The sequence below is a fragment of the Cenococcum geophilum genome (assembly GCF_001692895.1).
Source record: "Cenococcum geophilum 1.58 unplaced genomic scaffold K441scaffold_16, whole genome shotgun sequence".
NCBI lineage: Eukaryota > Fungi > Ascomycota > Dothideomycetes > Gloniales > Gloniaceae > Cenococcum > Cenococcum geophilum.
Window position 1 is genome coordinate 135,029 of NW_027137574.1, and position 19,263 is coordinate 154,291.

Sequence of the window (19,263 nt, forward strand, 5' to 3'; positions counted from 1 at the left end):
GGTTAGCAAGTCAGCGGGTAATTGGGGCCCCGCAAGGGATACAATTCATTATGTATCAAAGCCTACATCTTAGAGGTTCCATTGAGGGGTTCATTCGAGGATTCATTGGAGGGTTGCCCCGGTCTCAAACTCATCTGCCGAAAAATAGCGTCGGTAATTGAGAGCGTGAAGTCTGAGGCAGCACGGTATACACACCATGCGCACCATGCGCACATATATTATGTTGACTTTACCCTGCTGGGGTCCCCTGGGGAGCTCCTCGCCTTGACTTGAGCCTCCTCTACCTCTACCTCTACCTCTACCTCTCTCTCCCTCTACTTCTCCCTCTACCTCTTTCTTCCCACCTCGCCTTTCTTTTTTTTCTTCATTCTTATTTCTTATTTCTATCCTCCCGCCTACCATGGATAATAAGGAAGATGTGCAAATCGAATCGGCCCCTAACCAGGACAACCACGATCATCATCACTATGGACATGATGCCCGTATAGTTCCTATCCAGCAGGAAGCTGTAGAGGATGCTAGGCATATAAACCTATCATGGCGATCGTGGCTTGTCGTGTTTATCACTTGCTTCGCGTATAAAACCCCAAATGATTCAGTCCAGGCTTTCAATCATATCTAATTGAATTTAGCATTATGGCACAGGTATTTGTTGTGGTAGCAGCAGGATCCGTAATTGCCTTCATCATTCGAGATCTTGGTGAGCCCTCGCTGGCGGGATGGATCATTCAGGTAAGTTTGTCCTGCATTCTATACCGGCTGTAAACTTACTCCTCCGCTTAGGGCCCATTGCTCATGCAGAGCGTGCTTTCTCCCATTATTGGACGCCTGTCGGATGTCCTTGATCGAAAGTACCTTGCATCAATACCGCCTGTTATTGCATTTGTTGGCGCTGTAATTTCAGCAAAAGCAACGTCGATGAGCATGCTTATCGGTGGTGGCATTCTGATCGGAACCACTCTTTCGAGCATATCGATAGTGCAAGCCATTCTATCAGAAATTCTCCCATTGAAATATCGTACTCTCGCGAATGGTTTCGCTTTTCTGGGTGGTGCCATTGGTGGCCTGTACGGTTTGCCTTATCCACAATTTAGCTCAAATGCTGACTGACACCTTGTGTAGAGTGGGTAGCCTCGGAGCTGGAGGAGTTACCAATGCCAATGCATCCGGCTGGCGGAATATTTTCTGGATGCAAGCAGCTTTCCACCTTGCAACCGCTGTAGGCTTTTTGGCTTTCTACTGGCCACCGCGAGCCTCAGATTACCCAAAAATGTCCTTCGCGGACTATGTTTGGGCATGCGACCCAATCGGTTCTGGATTATTTATCAGCGCCGCGACGCTTCTGCTCCTTGCCTTGGACTGGGCCAGCGGAGCTTATGCATGGTCAAATCCACATGTTGCCGCTCCTCTTAGCATTGGCCTTGTTCTCCTGCTTGTATTTTGTCTTTACGGTGAGTTTTCTAATATAGGCCTTGTGATATACCCTTTCTAATCATGCTACGTTGCAGAATGGAAAGGCCGTAAGGATGGTCTAGTGGCGCACGTCTTCTTCCAGGGTAGCCCTAATTTTGCTCTCGCGGTCTTTGCGTTCGCCGTAGAAGGGTAAGGAAAAAAAAAAACCTCTTGGCCTGCCAAATCGGGATATTGCTGACAACCCCTGTCCTGCAGTTGGATCTTCTACTCCGCCGTCAACTCGGTGACACCCCAAATCGTGCTCAACCTAGGCTTCGAAAGCAACGCCTGGGCTATTTCCGTCCGTCAACTCAGCTTCACCGTCACTATTCTTGCCGTCTCCATCCCCATCACCCTCTACGCGACCCACTTCAAGGACATGAAATCCCCCCTCATCGTCACCTTCGCCATGTTCCTCATCGTGTCAATCTGCTACGCCACCATCAAGCCGACCTGGAACAAGCCGCAAATCGGCTTCAACGTCATCTCTGGCATCGGACAGTCCGGGCCCTTGACGCTGCTAGTCGCCTACGTGCAATTCACCGCGCCCCACGCCTTCCTCTCGACGGCGACCGGCCTAGCCTTCTCCGCCCGCGCCATCGGCGGCGCTTTCGGCTCCGCCGTCATCGACGCCATCGTCGGCGGGTACATTAACTCGCACTACGCGAGCGCCGTTGCCTCGGCCGCCATCGCCGCGGGGCTGCCCGAGTCCTCGGTCGCGGGTCTGCTGACCTCGATTGCGGCGGGGGGCGTCGAGCCCGTTCCCGGCGCGACGCCGGAGGTGTGGGCGGCCGCGATGGACGCGAGCCATTGGTCGTATGCGCATGCGTACCGGTTGGCGTGGGCCAGCGTGATTCCGTTTGTGGTACTGGCGTTGATTGCGGTGACGTTCTTGAAGGGCGTGAAGGAGTTGATGACGGAGAAGGTGGAGGCGACTGTGGAGCGGGTCCCCGAGGTTGAGAAGGCTGGTGCTTGATCGGATGATTAAATGTTCTTAGAGATCTAAAGGGGGATTGGGTTTTGATATAGGTAGTCAAATGGCCAACTTGGTATGTCTAATGCACACTGTTGACGTCGTGTATCAAGTAGTGGATATGCGCATCAACTAAGTTGTTGAGTTTGCCCTATATCATTGCCCTCCAAAATGTCGTAGATGTCTATTGACATAACGGCACCTTGACAAACGTGGTTCCTAGAATCCCACCATTTACACCTTCATCTGCCTCCATATATGGTAAATTCAAAACTCAGCTGCTCTGAATCTCTTAGAAATTCGTTTGGCTAAATTCTTGAGTATTCTCCTTTCGTAACAGTCTTTCTTGCGACCCTCTATATCAACATGATGAAAAATAGAGCATACTAACAGAAATCCCTACGAGAATAAATGCTAGGGGAAAGTTTGGGGATTGGTTCAGCCTACGTTGAAATCTTACTTTTATACAGGTCTATACAAGCTTCCGGAGACTTTTCTCCGGCGTCCGCGGGTTGTGATGAGAAGAAAGGGAAGTCAAAGAGAGTGGGCAAATTTTAATTCCCGCAATGGCATTCGAGTACATTTAAGTAGTTTGATTGCAAATGAATATATAGCGTCCGACGGCCCCATTGCGTCCTTAGGAATTCCAGACGCGAAATGTAATATAATATGTGCCTTTACCCATACCTACAGGTATCGGAGGTCCGGGTTAGGCTTGGCATAACCTCAGGTTACGCACGAGCCCCCAAGGTCCGCGACATATTGTCCAAATATCACCCCCCCCCTTTAATGGTGGCCCCTACTTTTCGGACGCGTTTTTGAGGCCTAGGTTAGTACTAGGTTAGTATAGAGGTCCTTAGCGCATACCCTTAACCTTATCGTCGCCTTAATAATCCCATTTTCCAACCCTCTTCTATCCTTATACCTACGCTGGCTCCTAGCTTACGCGGGGCTTTTAATTTTATATAAAAAGGCCTACTATAATTCTAATTCTATAATATAGAGCCCTCTTCTCCCTTCTCCTTTAATATTTACGCATTTAGTAGCTCTATTTACCTATACCGCGCTTATATATCTTCCCCCTTACCTCTTATAGATATAGAGTCTTTTAAGAATCTTCTTACCCTATAGTCCACTTTATAGTTAAAGGAAGCCCCCCTAGCCTTCCCCCCCTATAGCCTCTAGAGCGAATTTAAGGCCTAGACGGCGCGGTTATAGGATATTTATAAGGCCTAGCGCTTAAAAAATACTATAAGGGCGTATAAGCCGAAGTAGAAAGAGTAGGAAGACTAGTACGCGAAACTAAAAGGCAATATAGACGGCGCCTAGGTAACGGAAGATAAGCTTTACCTATTTCTAAAGCAGTAAGTTATTAACTAAGAATTATAGGCCGCTGGCTATTAAAAACGGAAGTTAAAACGGAAAGAGATGTGGAAAAATAGTAAGTAAGTAAAGAAGAGGTAGAAGACGGCGGAAGGGTAGCTAGGGGGGAAGGCAGCTATAGGGGCAGCTATAGCCGTAGAGGAAGCTATAAAGGATAAGGAAGAGATATAGGACGAGGAGGCCCTAGACGCCCTATTTAACGAGATAGTCCAATACTTAGTTATAAATAGCTACGTCTCTACTATTACTAAGCTTTATATATAGTAATTAAAAGGTAAAGCCTTGCAGCCGCTATGGGGGGCGAAGCTCTTAGTAATACTAAATAGCGTCCACCGTAATAAGGACCGGATTTAACGCGTTAACTTTATTAACTAAGGCCTATTTATAATTACTAGCGGCTATAACGTTAAAGGGCTTAAAAGGGCGATTACTTAGTGCTAGAAGACGGGCTCTAAGATACTAGGTTTAGTTAAGTCTTACCTTTAAACTGCGGCTAAGCATTTATTAGGTTTATATATTACTACTACTATATACCCTATCTGGTTTATATAGCTGCCGTTTTCTAACCTATTCCTTAGGCTATACTACTATTACCTAGGGCGAGAGTAGATAAGACGTTTAGCTTACTAACCTTATTCTTATTAAACTAGAGAATAAAGGGCCTAAGCTAGATAAGCTAGCGCTGTATATAATTATGTTAATAATATAAGGGAAGCAGAACTAGTACGGTAAGGTTAAGTATATAGGCTATATACGGAACACTAACCCTATCCTCTACCCTCTCTCTATAATAGCCTTCTACTTCTTTAACTGCTAGGGTAAGGACAGTACTAAGAGCTTCCTATCCTTTTAGTAGTTAGAGGACTACTATAACCTATATATCTTCTCTAGCAGTATTAAAGTACTATAATGGCCGTTAAGCTATTATACGCAGTTTAAATGGAATAAGAAGATGTTCTAAGGAGTAGGGATTTACTTAAAAGAGAAGACCTATAGCGCCCATAAGTAGAGCGTCTGGCATACTAAGCTTAGCGGCATTAAGGAGACCTAAATTAAACGGGCTGGACGCTAAAATACGGATATAATAACAGGAGCCTACTTTAGCTACCTACCCTATACGTTTATATGGTTAATTACTAGCTTCCTAAAGGAAAAAAAGAGCTACTTTTTCCCCCGCGCGTGGGAGGTGCTAAAGAAGGCCCTTTATTTAAAGATATAGCTTAAGACTAATATTTAGCTAAAACGTATAGAGACCTACTACCTAGATAGGGCCGATAATAAGGTTATACGGCTTAACCTTATAGGCTTAGGATTTCTACGCCTCCTCCACGCGCTTAGGGTAATCCTATTATAGGACTTAGTAATTTAATATAAGCAGTTCCCGCTCTACCCCCTATAGAAGGACTCCCTCTTTAGCTATAAGGAGTACTAGAGGTTTACTATATGGGTAAAAAGCTCGCTAGTTAACGTAGTTATATTAAATAAGCTAATAATGCGGAAATACTAGCCTACCTATAAGGCTATAGCTAAGCTAAGATATAAGGCCGCAATCTTAGAGATTAAAGGTGTTTAATTATATATATATACGATTTTAGAACGCCTTAGTGAGATAGAAAGGTTATTAGTATTATTTATACCTATACCTATATAGATCTAGTAAGGAAAGATAGGCATCTAGATAGGGCCTATAGAGTCTATATATCTACCTTTAGGTAGGCCCACGCCGTTTACTATAATATCTACTATATCCGCGCCACCTACTTAGCTATCTACGATATCTACACCACCTACTTAGCTGTTTACTATATCCGCACCCCCTACTTAGCTATCTACTATATCTATACCACCCCCGCTAATATAGGTGTAAGTAAATACTTAACTACCTCTCCTATTTATCCTTAACCTATAGGCGCTACTAAGGAAATATAAAATACTTTAGAGCGGTAATTTAGTGTTCTAGCTCTAGGCTAAGTAGACTTTAGGGCTAGTAAGTAGGCCGTTAATTAAAGCTCTTAATTACTGCTAGGGGGTACGCTAGCGGGTTAATAGCGAGGCTATATTCTATAGCCGTTGCCGTAAAATAATTAAGGATATAAGATGGCGCGTAGAAGATAGTATGGCAAGAAATAAGAGATAGGCTATTAACTAGCTAAAACAGCTATAAGGCCGGCATTTTTTAGATTGGCTTTATAAGAATATCTAAAGTAGGGGAGGCTCCCTCTTAAGTAGTAGATAATACCTATTTTACTATAGTAACTAAGACGCCTTAATATAGGACTATACTAGTGACTAAGACGTCTTAATATAGGATTATACTATAGTAACTAAGACGCCCTAATATATAACTGCACTTATAGTGACTAAGACGCCTTAATATAGAACTATACTATAGTAACCAAAACGCCTTAATATATAACTATACTGTATTAACTAAGACGCCTTAATATAGGACTATACTATAGTAACTAAGACGTCTTAATATAGGACTACACTATAGTAACTAAGACGCCTTAATGTAGGAATAGAGCCTATTTAGGTGTTATAAATTTAGAGTAATATTACGCGACCGTCTAGAAGTACCAATCTAATATAAATTATATACCTTTTCGCCCAAAATCGCGTGCGAAAGTACTTAGGGGCGGTTGCTACGCGACCTTATATGGGGTTTAGGCGTATTATTAGTAGGGGTAGCCCTAACCTTATATTAACCTAGGTTATAACCGCGCTAAATTAGCCCCCCTAATATGTGATAGGTATTAGAGGTCTGGGTTAGGCTTAGCATAACCTCAGGTTATATACGAGCCCCTAAGGTCCGCGATATATCGTCCAAATATTACCCCCCCCTTTGGTGGTGGCCCCTACTTTTTAGACGCGTTTTTAAGGCCTAGGTTAGTACTAGGTTAGTATAGAAGTCCTTAGCGCGCGCCCTTAACCTTATTATTGCCTTAACAATCCTATTTTCTAACCCTCTTCTATCTTTATGCCTGCGTTAGCTCTTAGCTTATATAGGGCTTTTGATTTTATATAGAAAGGCCTACTATAATTCTAATTCTATAATATAGAGCCCTCTTCTCCCTTCTCCTTTAATATTTACGCGTTTGGTAGCTCTATTTACCTATACTACGCTTATACGTCTTTCCCCTTACCTCTTATAGATATAGAGTCTTTTAAAAATCTTCTTACCCTATAGTCCACTTTACGGTTAAAGGAAGCCCCCTTAGCCTTCCCCCTCTATAGCCTCTAGAGCGAATTTAAGGCCTAAACGGCGCGGCTATAGGATATTTATAAGGCCTAGCGCTTAAAAAATACTATAAGGGCGTATAAGCCAAAGTAAAAAGAGTGGAAAGACTAGTATATAAAACTAAAAGGTAATATAGACGGCGCCTAGGTAACGAAAGATAAGCTTTACCTATTTCTAAAGCAGTAAGTTATTAACTAAGAATTATAGGCCGCTAGCTATTAAAAATGGAAGTTAAAACAGAAAGAGATATAGAAAAATAGTAAGCGAGTAAAGAAGAGGCAAAAGACGGCGGGAGGGTAGCTAGGGGGGAAGGCAGCTATAAGGGCAGCTGTAGCCGTAGAGGAAGCTATAAAGAATAAGGAAGAGATATAGGATAAGGAGGCCCTAGACGCCCTATTTAACGAGATAGTTTAATACTTAGTTATAAATAGCTACGTCTCCGCTATTACTAAGCTTTATATATAGTAATTAAAAGGTAAGGCCTTATAGCCGCTATAGGGGGCGAAGCTCTTAGCAATACTAGATAGTGTCCGCCGTGATAAGGACCGGATTTAACGCGTTAACTTTATTAACTAAGGCCTATTTATAATTACTGGCGGCTACGATATTAAAGGGCTTAAAAGGGCAATTACTTAGTGCTAGAAGACGGGCTCTAAGATACTAGGTTTAGTTAAGTCTTACCTTTAAACTATGGCTAAGCATTTATTAGGTTTATATATTACTACTACTATATACCCTATTTAGTCTATACAGCTACCGTTTTTTAACCCGTTTCTTAGGCTATACTACTATTACCTAGGGTGAGAGTAAACGGGACGTTTAGCTTACTAACCTTATTTTTATTAAACTAGAGAATAAAGGGCCTAAGCTAGATAAGCTAGCGCCGTATATAATTATGTTAATAATATAAGGGAAGTAGAACTAGTATAGTAAGGTTAAGTATATAGGCTATATACGGAACGCTGACCCTATCCTTTACCCTTTCTCTATAATAGCCTTTTACTTCTTTAACCGCTAGGGTAAGGATAGTGCTAAGAGCTTCCCATCCTTTTAGTAGCTAGAGGACTACTATAACCTATATATCTTCCCTAGCAGTGTTAAAGTACTATAACGGCTGTTAAGCTATTATACGCAGTTTAAATAGAATAAGAAGATGTTCTAAGGAGTAGGGATTTACTTAAAAGAGAAGACCTATAGCGCCTATAAGTAGAGCGTCTAGTACGCTAAGCTTAGCGGCGTTAAGGAGACCTAAATTAGATGGGCCGGACGCTAAAATATAGATATAATAATAGGAGCCTACCTTTGCTACCTACCCTATACGTTTATATAGTTAATTACTAGCTTTCTAAAGGAAAAAAAGAGCTACTTTTTCCCCCGCGCGTAGGAGGTGCCGGAAAAGGCCCTCTATTTAAAGATATGGCCTAAGACTAATATTTAGCTAAAATGTATAGAGACCTACTACCTAGATAGGGCCGATAATAAGGTTATACGGCTTAACCTTACAGGCTTAGGATTTCTACGCCTCCTCTACGCGCTTAGGGTAATCCTATTATAGGACTTAGTAATCCTATATAAGTAGTTCCCGCTCTACCCCCTATAAAAGGATTCCCTTTTTAGCTATAAGGAGTACTAGAGGTTTACTGCGCGGGTAGAAAGCTCGCTAGCTAACGTAGTTATGCTAAATAAGCTAATAATGCGGAAATACTGGCCTGCCTATAAGGCCGTAGCTAAGCTAAAATATAAGGCCGCAATCTTAGAGATTAAAGGTGTTTAATTATATATATATATGATCTTAGAACGCCTTAATGAGATAAAAAGGTTATTAGTATTATTTATACCTATACCTATATAAATCTAGTAAGAAAAGATAGGTATTTAGATAGGGCCTATAGAGTCCATATATCTACCTTTAGGTAGGCCCACGCTATTTACTATAACGTTTACTATATCCGCGCTACCCGCTTAGCTATTTATGATATCTATACCGCCTACTTAGCTATTTACTATATCTGCACCCCCCGCTTAGCTAATATCTGCACCCCTTACTTAGCTATCTACTATATCCGCACCCCCTGCTTAGCTAATATCCGCATCCCCCACTTAGCTATCTACTATATCTATACCACCCCCGCTAACGTAGGCGTAAGTAAATACTTAACTACCTCTCCTATTTATCCTTAACCTATAGGTGCCGCTAAGGAAATATAAGATACTTTAGGGCAGTAATTTAGTGTTTTAGCTTTGGGCTAAGTGGACTTTAGAGCTAGCGGGTGGGCCGTTAATTAAAGCTTTTAATTACTGCTAGGGGGCGCGCTAGTAGGTTAATAGCGAGGCTATATTCTATAGCTATTACCGCAGAATAATTAAGGATATAAGATAGCGCGTAGAAGATAGTATAGTAAGAGATAAGAGATAGGCTATTAACTAGCTAGAACAGCTATAAGGCCGGCATTTTTTAGATTAGCTTTATAAGAATATTTAGAGTAGGGGAGGCTCCCTTTTAAGTAGTAGATAATACCTATTTTACTATAGTAACTAAGATGCCTTAATATAAGACTATACTAGTAACTAAGACGTCTTAATATAGGACTATACTGTAGTAACTAAGACGCCCTAATATATAACTATACTGTAGTGACTAAGACGCCTTAATATAGAACTGTACTATAGTAACCAAAACGCCTTAATATATAACTGTACTATATTAACCAAGACGCCTTAATATAGGACTATACTATAGTGACTAAGACGTCTTAATATAGGACTGCACTATAGTAACTAAGACGCCCTAATATATAACTGCACTGTAGTGACTAAGACGCCTTAATATAGAACTGCACTATAGTAACTAAAACGCCTTAATATATAACTGCACTGTATTAACCGAGACGCCTTAATATAGGACTATACTATAGTAACTGAGACGTCTTAATATAGGACTGTACTATAGTAACTAAGACGCCTTAATGTAGGAATAGAGCCCGTTTAGGTGTTATAAATTTAGAGTAATATTACGCGACCGTCTAGAAGTACCGATCTAACACAAATTATGTACCTTTTCGCCCAAAATCGCGTGCGAAAGTACTTGGGGGCGGTCACTGCGCGACCTCGTGCGGGGTTCGGGCGCGTTATCAGCAGGGGTGGCCCTAACCTCGTATTAACCCGGGTCGTAACCGCGCCAAATCAGCCCCCCCGATATGTGATAGATACTGTAAGAGTATGGTGCATTGCGGATGCATATAGGGAACTTTGATTTTCGCGATTTTCGCGAAGTCCTACTATGGCGGTACCTTATGTACGTAGACGTGACCAAGACGCCTCGCAAAACGACTTAGAATTTTGAAGTTCTCGCCTAGCAAAATTTCCCTATATGCATCCGCAATGCACCATACTCTTACATATCATCAACACCATATAATGAACCACCAACACCGGGTTGAAAACGCCACATAATCCGCCAACCCTAGTAGGTAATTTTGACAACACATACGCCACTAATGCCACAGGATAGCCGAAATACACCACAAGCCATTGCTAAACCCAGACATAAGATTTTAAAATTACTCCGGCAAAAAAGCCCAGCTTGCTATCCAGCTCTTCTAAGCACCAGTTAGATTATGCGGCAGCTTATCCTTCAACTCCAGCATCTCTTGCCGTACAACCTGCGCCTCTTGCACTTTGCCGTGCTTTTCTAGCGTGTCCACTAGCATTCCATCGGCAACACAGATCCACAAGTCATCTTTACATCTTTTCGCCAACAGCCTGCCGGCGTTCGCGCTCTTTTCAGCTTGCTCGCCCATAATATCTGTAAAGAACATAGCTGTCATAAGGTTCATCGAAATGCAAAGTAGTTGTTGATTGGAGATACTCTTGGCTGCTTGTAAGGCTGACTTAATGCACTGTTTGGTTTTCACGATCGAGTCCTTGGAGTTGGTAGTTGCTTTGATAAGGTGGAAGGCGGAGACTATGCTTTTGTTTGGATGTGTGAGGCAAAGCGGTTCAATGCCAGCAAGGAGATTTTCCGCAATGTGGTGTTGCGGGTGAGAAGCATCGCGGATGATAAGTAGTGAGTTCATAGCGGCAAGGATTGAGACATCAGTACGTGCATCAGATGTACGTACATTCGAATTAGGAAGACTAAGTATAGGCGACTGATAGGTCGATAGAGCAGAGGCTGTTGACCCTTTTCCCTGCTCAATGACGCCGCTGAGGTAGGTTGCGAATCGCGTCAATGTGCCCGAGCTGTCAATTGAAGGATTCGTAGCAATCTCACGTAATGACTCCAGAGCCATCTCTGCAGAAGACCAATCTGCACGGCTGCAGGACATGAATGCTAGGTGTAATCTGATGTGCCATTCAATTACAGTTCTCCAGCTCATTCGACTTGACGCGCTTGCAATGGATTCAGGCGCCCCTTCGCGAAGGTCAAAACTCTCTAGAGCCTAGTCAGTTATCTGAAGACACTAGTGCAATATAGAAATTATTTACCACGAATCAACTTGAGTCCTTCTCGGAGGTAGCTCTCAGCCTTCCCTTCATGTTTAAACTGTGATGTCACCCCACTTAAATAGTAAGCTAGGGAGTATAGATCTCGCCGGTGAATCCAGGAAAAAGTGAGCCGATCCCGACCATCTACGGTTCTCTGGAAAATTCCGCCCGTTGATGCAGTTAACTGTCCACCAGAACTTCGGTCGAGGAGCACGGTAAAAGTTCCATTATCCATATCTTTATCCTTATTTGGTAGCACGGCTTGATCCATTATTGCCTGCATGGTTGCCATTTTCGCTAATGCTTGATCCGGAATATAGTGTTGTAAGCTGCATGCAAGGTCCAGAAAGTCGAGTAAGGCTACAATCTGTCCAAGATCTCTGACAGACGTCTCCAGCTGGAGGCTCCTAGCCGAGGCAATTGCTCGCTGGGCTTGTTCAATGCTATCTGATCCTGGAGTTCGTAAATGTACCATTGCTTCGAGAGCTGCACACGTGACATATATGGCCTTGTCTCCCTGCCTTTCGGCGAGCGTAGATATGCTATGGAGGTTTTGAAGTACTGATGAAGTCTCAGGATGTGAAGGCATTTGTAATGATAGCGAGACTCGCAAGAAGCGGAACGCATATATCCACACAACGTGCTGATATCTGCAGTTTATTAGCCACATACTAAGACATACGAACATACTTACGCTTCGGCCTCCGGTATGACATTATCTAGTGTCTTAAGAGCGGCTCTAGGGCTGGTTTTGAACAGTACACGGGCAAGGAGGTGTTGCATGCTGTATTTCAAGTCTAGCAATCGGTTCTGTGAAAGTTAGACATATCTATGCCTTGCGTGATGGCCACTACCTACCCTTTGACATAATGTAATCTTCACTATATTAGCACGCTGCAGACGAAGTTGTAGGATTGATAGCATACCCCTTTACTTAGTACAGTCTCTGCTACAGTGTTATTATCCGTCTCGTCGTGAAGCAAGCTTGCATATCGCAGACTTAGAGTGGCCTCCATACGGGGATGTAACCTCCAGTTCTGTTTTCTAATCAATACCGTCGATCCCCAACGGGAACCAGCCATCAAACCTTTAGGACTGACTCCATGCATCCTAGCCCCGTCGCCATGAGCTTGTAGTATTTCCCTAGATCTTTTGGCCTTTGGGCTAGCGCGGCGGTAGAACCCATCCAATGCGCCGCAGCAATATATTCCTCGGCCAGTGAAAGTAATAAAAATTGGTAGCTAACAGGTGAGGCTGCATCGGTAGTTGCGGCGGTCGCAGGTGTGGAAATAGAGGGGGTGGCCAGAGTAGGAGAAGATAGCTTCGGTATCACGACTTGAGGATACGGCTGGGCTTGCGGATGTTGTGGCTTTTGCGGAGGTTGCGGTCTTGGTACAGGTGCTTGAGGTTGTATGTATTGAGGGTGCCGATTCGCATTTTGTTGCTGGTTCTGCTGGTTGAACTGACTTGAGCGCTGCGGAATAACAACCATCGGATGATTCTGTACTTGCCGAGGCTGCGGATATGGTCGTGGCACCATCTGAGGTGGCATATTGGGTAAGGCATAGGCATTCGGAGGATACCCTGGTGCTGAAGCAGGAGGCGGGTACTGGCCAACCGGTGGCGGCTGTTGGGAGTACTGATATCGGTAATCCATAGCGGGCTCTAGGGAGGAGGTAAAGTGGTCGTCAGACCCCTTCCTCTATTCACTCCATGCTAATGGTGAAAGACGATGAAGACGGTCGAATCACTCGCGGCGTCGAGGCGTGGTTAGTGTCTTGGCTTGTAGCTCATTGATTGGACAAAGAGGCGCGACTGGCGGACCGAGGCTCAGATCTTATATATCTTCTGTTCGAACATGTGGTAACCGTAAAAGCTTTTGGCCTCCTTCAAACCCATTGCTACAGTATGGTCGACCTATCTTGGATCCTTGGACATGCCAGAATCTCGTTCACCCATGCTCCGAATACCATCAAACTTACAACCAAAGCTGGTGCCCACGTCCTGCTCTCCGACTTATGTGAGAAGACTACGCCACCATGCTATTTGAACCCTTTATTATTTAATGGGCATTTGCAAACTGCCTGGACGGCAGTCAAAAATCGGGACGCTCCAATCATCTACAAAAGGAAAATATTCGAATCGGATGAGCAGACATGCCCAGGAACCTTTGCTGTCGACTTCGTGGTTCATTCGCCAAGTGCGAAAGATGATACACTACCGGAGAGGACCACCTACTTCACTGAAGATGAGTCTGGAAGTATTGGATCACTTGATAGCAAGCCTATGCTAGTCACGCTTCACGGATTGAGCGGCGGTTCGCACGAAATTTATTTGAGGCATGTTCTGGCACAATTGGTCACTAAAGAGGGAGGATGGGAAGCGTGCGTGGTTAACTCAAGGGGATGTGCTATGTCTAAAACCACCACTCCCTTTCTTTACAATGCCCGGGCAACCTGGGATGTCCGGCAGACGGTCAAATGGCTGCGTAAGGCATTTCCAAATCGACCCTTATTTGGGATTGGCTATTCATTGGGAGCTAATATCTTGACTAACGTAAGTATTGGTTACTTCCGGCTTTGTCATTAATATGAAAATCATATTCACTAAAGTCTTCAGTATGTTGGTGAGGAAGGGCTAAGTTGCGAGTTGAAGGCTGCTGTCGTCTGCTCGAATCCATGGAACTTAGAGGTTAGCTCTTTAGCGTTGCAGAGGTCATGGATTGGTCTCGAGGTATATTCTAGGATAATGGGTGGGAATATGAAGAAGCTTTTTGAAGCGTAGGTTGCACAGGTTAGTGTTTTACCGAGATTGAGGCTAATCAGTGCAGACATTCCGACCAGATTCTGAAAATCCCCAATATTGACGTGGATAAGGTCAATAAAATAAAATACCTTCACGAGTTTGACAGGTGAGTTCCAAGGCTGTAAGGTCGAGTCATCTTTTGCTCACGACTCGTTCTTGTAGATATATTCAAGGACCAACTTGGGGATACCCTACAGAAGGTGCATACTACCGTGATGCGGCGTCCACAGATTCATTGCTTGCTGTTAAGATACCATTCTTTGCTATCAACGCTGAAGATGACCCTGTAAGTACCGTTTCTAATCCCATAGGATTGATGCTCTCCTAAACGCGCTCTCCGAAGATTGCCGTCAACGAAGCGATTCCCTACGAAGAGTTCAAGCAGAACCCGTACGTAGTTCTCTGCACCACATCACTCGGCGGTCACCTAAGTTGGTTCCAGCTGGGAGGCCAAAGGTGGTTCGCGAAGGCTGTAGGTTTATTTGCTATGACTCATTCCTGGATGTTTTCTGATAGCGAGTAGGTCGTCGCCTTTCTGATGAAGATAGCGGATGATATCGATTTCGAATCTTCAAGTAGTGAGAATATCGGCTCCAATGGTACTCTAGTTCCATCTGGGAAGAAGCCAGTATTCGATCCGATGCATAGAAGGCTGCATATCCCATCATGAATAATTCATGACTACTTTTCCAGTGTAATGACCGTAGAGACCATAGACGGATATAGATATGATAGATATGAATCAACCGAAGGAAACCCTTTTTTGGTTACCCTTCGAGGGCTTCGGTGGCATGTTCTCAACATCCTCTTTCAATGCTGAAGTATCGCTCTTGTGTTTTCGCTTCTTGCGGAGAGAGTCCTTGGTTTCCTCCTAACCGGATATTAGCCCTTTCCATGCACTCATATATAGTCATGCGATTACCAATTTAGCATGCTTTTGTTTTTGACGAGCTTCTGCCTCCTTCCGCCTGGCCTCCCGAATTTCTTCCATTTGCCTCTGAGAGGAAATATTAACTATAGAAATTGTGCTATGATAGACATTCAACTAACCGCCTTCATCATCTTTGATTCAATCTGGCCTTCCTTGTCCGCGTTCACCATAGCCAAAATTGTCATCATGCTCTCCTGATCATCCACGAAAATCTTGCCTTTCTTCTTTCCCTTGGGCTTCTGTACGCCTGCTGGAGTAATCATATTCAGCTTCGGAATCCCAAGCTCTTTCTCGGTATAGATTTTTTTCTTTTTCTTTGGTTGGGTTGCACTCGAAGGCTTTGTCTTTTGCGGTCCTCCAGGTTTTGCCAAAGCTGCTTGTTTGGCTTTGCGTTTGGATATACCGCCGTTCGTGGAGGGCTTTGATGTCTTCTTGCTAGCACCAGCTTTCCTTTTCGGCTTTGATGGTTTTGTGAGCGCCATTGTTAAGTGCTTGTATATTTTCGAAATCGCGAGTGCAAGCCGCAAAAAGTTTCGAAGACAAAGTCGCGAGTTTTTAGTCCGTGTAGCCTTGGCAGGCTGCTCTAGGGTCGCGCTAGGCGCTTACGAGACGACCTAGCTCTGCCTGCAACAACGCCTTATACAGCTCCCCTCAGCACTCCAAATCCCACCACGATACAGTGTCCCTACTACATCCTTTCGCCATGTCTTCTCATAGGCTCTTCCGCTTCCCGAAGCCACAATGGCTTAATAGCGCCAATACCCGTACGGCAGGCGTCTACACAGCCGGCGCACTGGTATGCCTCACCCACCCTCGCTCGAGCATAGTCACAGACCTATATATACCTCGCCATTTCAGAAGTAATCTAATTATCCTTTAGTTTTCCCTCGGCTTCTATATGTTTATCGACGCTGCCGCCTACTCAAAATCAGCACTCAACGGCTCTGATCCAGCTGTGCACATCACCTTCGTAGACTGGATTCCCGGCATCTGCAGTGCGCTGGGCATGCTAGTCATTAACTCGATCGATAAGTCGCGGCTCTCCGCCGATAGCTTCTCGTATAGTGGGAATGGAGTGGCCTGGAAAGCCCGCTTGGTACTGTTCCTCGGCTTTGCGCTGATGGCAGGAGGACTAGCAGGCGCTGTGACTGTTATGGCGTTGAAATATGTGGTGCCGGAGTATGTGTTTCCCACACTGTGGATGGGAGTTGCGAATGTCGTTGCGAATGCCTTTATTATGCTGAGGTAAGTTCATGCTCGTAGACTCATCTATTATCTAGCAGACGGAATTTATAAGAAGATGGACGGCTAACCACTTTTATTATAGTTCTGTTGTTCTCTGGGTTTCGCAAAATATGGAGGATGAATATACATATAATTTAGCGCTTTGATACCTGGGAAGGCCAAACAGGCGGAGAGAGTGGGAATTGGGCATTGTATTTCCTTATAAGCGTATTCCCCTTATTTACATGTAAAATAGCTGGCGCCTGGGAGTATTCGATCTTACATAAATCCATGTTAACATGTACACATCAGGCCGTCCACTCGGAAGTGGGTGGACTTGATGGTTGCAATATATTCTTGGCATAATGCTACACGAAACTGGAAGTACTCCTTGAACCGTGCAACCAGAACTCGAAAACAATAGCGCAGCATTACCCTGGAATTTAACAAAACTTCTTAACATGACTGGCTCTACTGTACATTTCACAACCTGAGCCCCACCCCCTCACTTCCCCTACAACACCATCACGCACTACACCATTTAAAATTCCTGTTCCTCCTGGAAGAACATGGTGAAACTGATAATAGTTCCATAGATCAACAGTCCACCAATGATCGACATGACCATTGCGGGGTTCTGAATGATAGCACAATGGGCCAGAAGCGCGGGTAAAGCTATAAGTTCCCATTAAATTAGCATTCATTCCCATTCGTAACGTTTACCGATCAACAACTACCATGTCCACTCCACCACGTGGCTGGCAACCTCGGCAAACAAGACAGGTAGAACATACCAATTCCCATAACGACCAAGAAGCCCGTTAAGAATCTTCCAAAGTCAAGAACACCACTGCCTGAGCTCTCCATAAAGTCATCTGGGTTCGCGGCACGTCCGCATATCCAGTTGGGGAGTGGTGCAATTACGTAGGTAGCCACGACCAAGAGGGGGTAGAAGTTGTGCCATAGGGCTGAGGAGAGGATGACAAGGAGGAAGCCAATCGCTAGAACCTAAGGTATGAACGATTTAGTATATACAAGTGGCGAAGGGTGGGTTTCGGTTGCGGAGAGCCCTACGAAGGATAGTGCTATGATGGTCTTAAGACCTGCCATGGTCGGGAGGCGCTGGGTGTTTTGGGAGATTTGGAGCAAATGCAGAACTTTGCGTTATGTTACTGGCAAGAGAGCAGAAACGGAAATGCACTATAGAGTAGTAGAATGGTGTCGTATAAGGAAGTTGATATTGCCCACAAGCTGACGTTGCGGAGGTTAGCGCCTAGAAGGTTGGGTGTTGCGGCTCAAGTGGCATCCCTGTCCGCGTCCACTTTGCTGCCTCAACCTCAACTTCACCGTTATATCCGCAACGAGGCCTCTACTTACACAAAACTCTCCCAACACTCTCTAGATCACCTCGAAATATAATCACAATGTTCCGCAATAACTACGATAACGACTCAGTAACCTTGTACGTGTTCCAAGCGCTCCCATGAATTCACAAGCTAAAAGCTCTTAGCTCACCCCAGGGCCGAATATTCCAAGTCGAGTATGCACAGGAAGCTGTGAAGCAAGGCTCGGTTGTTGTGGGTGTCGTCAGCAAAACGCATGCCGTACTGGCCGCAATAAAAGTACTCAAACTCGCACCTCTTCTCACCCAGTTCCTAAATTCCTAAAGTACTCACATTGGATCCCAGCGAAATGCAGAAGAACTTTCCTCCTACCAGAAGAAAATTATCCCAATAGATTCTCACTATGGTATCGCTCTCGCCGGCCTCGCATCCGATGCCCGTGTCCTCTCCAATTTCATGAAGCAGCAATCTCTCGCCAGCCGTCTAACATACGACCGCGCCATTCCGCTCTCCGAAATCACGACACGGATCGCCGACCGCGCGCAGACTAACACGCAACAATACGGGAGGCGGCCATATGGTGTTGGACTCCTAATCGCCGGTGTCGATGCTAAGGGTCCTCACCTTTTTGAATTCCAACCGTCAGGTGTTACACAGGAAATGGTGGCCTGTGGAATTGGTGCGCGTAGCCAGATGGCAAGGACGTATCTTGAGCGGAATTTGGATGAGTTTGAGGGTGCGAACAGGGAAGAACTCATTAAGCATGCTCTGAGGGCCCTTAAGGAGAGCTTGAGCCAGGATAAGGAGCTAACAATTGACAACACGAGCATTGGTGTCGGAGGAGTCGATGAGAACTTCAAGTTGTATGAGGGCCAGGAGATCGCGGGATGGTTGGAAACGACGTTCGAGAGTCGGGAAAGTGCGCCCGAAGTTGGAGAAGGCATGGAGGTCGACTCATGAGGGTAATTGAGTTTGCGGAAGGCCTTATGCACATTTTGGAAGATAACAGCTATGAGGTAAAGACATGTCGTTGGTGTCTATGACCTGGCCGGGATTCTAAGGTAGAATATCTGCATCAGATGAAGTAGTTTAACTCCGTCACATTAGACTCCTTTTATCTCCTTCGCTGTTCCTAACACTTATTGTGGTCCTTTGGTTTCTGCTGCTACCCTGGTAATTATAGCGTCAGTCTGATAAGAGGGCCCCCAATCCAGATCATGGTCTAAAGGGTATCTGTCGGACGGACAAGTCCTTATAAGAACTCTGTTGATTGAAGCTAGCTCTAGAAGCTCTCTATATATATAAGGAAGGGGTAGTAGACTAAGTCGGTGACCGTGTCGATAGCCGAGTCGATGACCGAGTCAAAGGGTAGGTAAGATGGCAAGAAATAGGGTGGTAAGTCATAAGGTGGTACCTGACAGTG

The 19,263-nt window shown here is 44.7% G+C and overlaps 7 protein-coding genes across 7 annotated transcripts; 4 read left to right on the forward strand and 3 right to left on the reverse strand.

Annotated features, from left to right (window-relative positions):
- Positions 1–400: 400 nt before the first annotated feature.
- On the forward strand, positions 401–2,576 carry K441DRAFT_608818 (MFS general substrate transporter; the record flags this gene model as incomplete). Its single annotated transcript, XM_067645485.1, has 6 exons — positions 401–576; positions 633–732; positions 784–1,067; positions 1,123–1,451; positions 1,509–1,602; positions 1,669–2,576. The coding sequence occupies 6 exons, from the start codon at positions 401–403 to the stop codon at positions 2,426–2,428; spliced, it is 1,743 nt and encodes a 580-aa protein (XP_067505004.1). The 3' UTR covers positions 2,429–2,576.
- Positions 2,577–10,321: 7,745 nt separating this feature from the next.
- K441DRAFT_658189 (uncharacterized protein) lies at positions 10,322–13,253 on the reverse strand. The gene is made up of 6 exons (XM_067648301.1): positions 12,625–13,253; positions 12,464–12,574; positions 12,396–12,413; positions 12,232–12,347; positions 11,538–12,187; positions 10,322–11,484 (listed from the first exon to the last, which is right to left on the reverse strand). The coding sequence occupies exons 1-6, from the start codon at positions 13,192–13,194 to the stop codon at positions 10,649–10,651; spliced, it is 2,301 nt and encodes a 766-aa protein (XP_067505005.1). The 5' UTR covers positions 13,195–13,253; the 3' UTR covers positions 10,322–10,648.
- A 168-nt stretch (positions 13,254–13,421) lies between these two features.
- On the forward strand, positions 13,422–15,012 carry K441DRAFT_704860 (hydrolase, alpha/beta fold family; the record flags this gene model as incomplete). The annotated part of the gene is made up of 6 exons (XM_067653555.1): positions 13,422–14,093; positions 14,157–14,317; positions 14,368–14,448; positions 14,505–14,628; positions 14,686–14,814; positions 14,866–15,012. Exons 1-6 carry the CDS (start codon positions 13,446–13,448, stop codon positions 15,010–15,012), a joined length of 1,290 nt encoding a protein of 429 aa, XP_067505006.1. The 5' UTR covers positions 13,422–13,445.
- Positions 15,013–15,084: 72 nt separating this feature from the next.
- Positions 15,085–15,713, reverse strand: K441DRAFT_488102 (uncharacterized protein; the record flags this gene model as incomplete). Its single annotated transcript, XM_067641959.1, has 3 exons — positions 15,085–15,213; positions 15,265–15,339; positions 15,393–15,713. Coding segments are annotated over 3 exons (525 nt in total), but the record flags the coding sequence as incomplete, so codon positions are not given.
- A 263-nt stretch (positions 15,714–15,976) lies between these two features.
- K441DRAFT_555362 (UPF0220-domain-containing protein) lies at positions 15,977–16,664 on the forward strand (the record flags this gene model as incomplete). The annotated part of the gene is made up of 3 exons (XM_067643272.1): positions 15,977–16,069; positions 16,154–16,518; positions 16,601–16,664. 3 exons carry the CDS (start codon positions 15,977–15,979, stop codon positions 16,662–16,664), a joined length of 522 nt encoding a protein of 173 aa, XP_067505008.1.
- Positions 16,665–17,038: 374 nt separating this feature from the next.
- Positions 17,039–17,607, reverse strand: K441DRAFT_555897 (vacuolar protein sorting 55; the record flags this gene model as incomplete). Its single annotated transcript, XM_067643303.1, has 3 exons — positions 17,039–17,172; positions 17,292–17,505; positions 17,572–17,607. The coding sequence occupies 3 exons, from the start codon at positions 17,605–17,607 to the stop codon at positions 17,039–17,041; spliced, it is 384 nt and encodes a 127-aa protein (XP_067505009.1).
- Positions 17,608–17,833: 226 nt separating this feature from the next.
- Positions 17,834–19,044, forward strand: K441DRAFT_704864 (N-terminal nucleophile aminohydrolase). The gene is made up of 3 exons (XM_067653556.1): positions 17,834–17,959; positions 18,008–18,119; positions 18,186–19,044. The coding sequence occupies exons 1-3, from the start codon at positions 17,922–17,924 to the stop codon at positions 18,798–18,800; spliced, it is 765 nt and encodes a 254-aa protein (XP_067505010.1). The 5' UTR covers positions 17,834–17,921; the 3' UTR covers positions 18,801–19,044.
- Positions 19,045–19,263: the final 219 nt, after the last annotated feature.

Excerpts from the sequence above, each read along its gene's own strand:
- K441DRAFT_658189 (XM_067648301.1), bottom strand. The coding sequence starts at position 13,194 with ATGGATTACCGATATCAGTACTCCCAACAGCCGCCACCGGTTGGCCAG. Across the intron at positions 12,575-12,624 it reads GCATGGAGTCAGTCCTAAAG|AACTGGAGGTTACATCCCCG; the intron begins GTTTGATGGCTG and ends ATTAGAAAACAG. Across the intron at positions 12,188-12,231 it reads GTCATACCGGAGGCCGAAGC|ATATCAGCACGTTGTGTGGA; the intron begins GTAAGTATGTTC and ends AATAAACTGCAG.
- K441DRAFT_704864 (XM_067653556.1), top strand. The coding sequence starts at position 17,922 with ATGTTCCGCAATAACTACGATAACGACTCAGTAACCTT. Across the intron at positions 17,960-18,007 it reads GATAACGACTCAGTAACCTT|CTCACCCCAGGGCCGAATAT; the intron begins GTACGTGTTCCA and ends AAAAGCTCTTAG. Across the intron at positions 18,120-18,185 it reads CCGTACTGGCCGCAATAAAA|CGAAATGCAGAAGAACTTTC; the intron begins GTACTCAAACTC and ends ATTGGATCCCAG.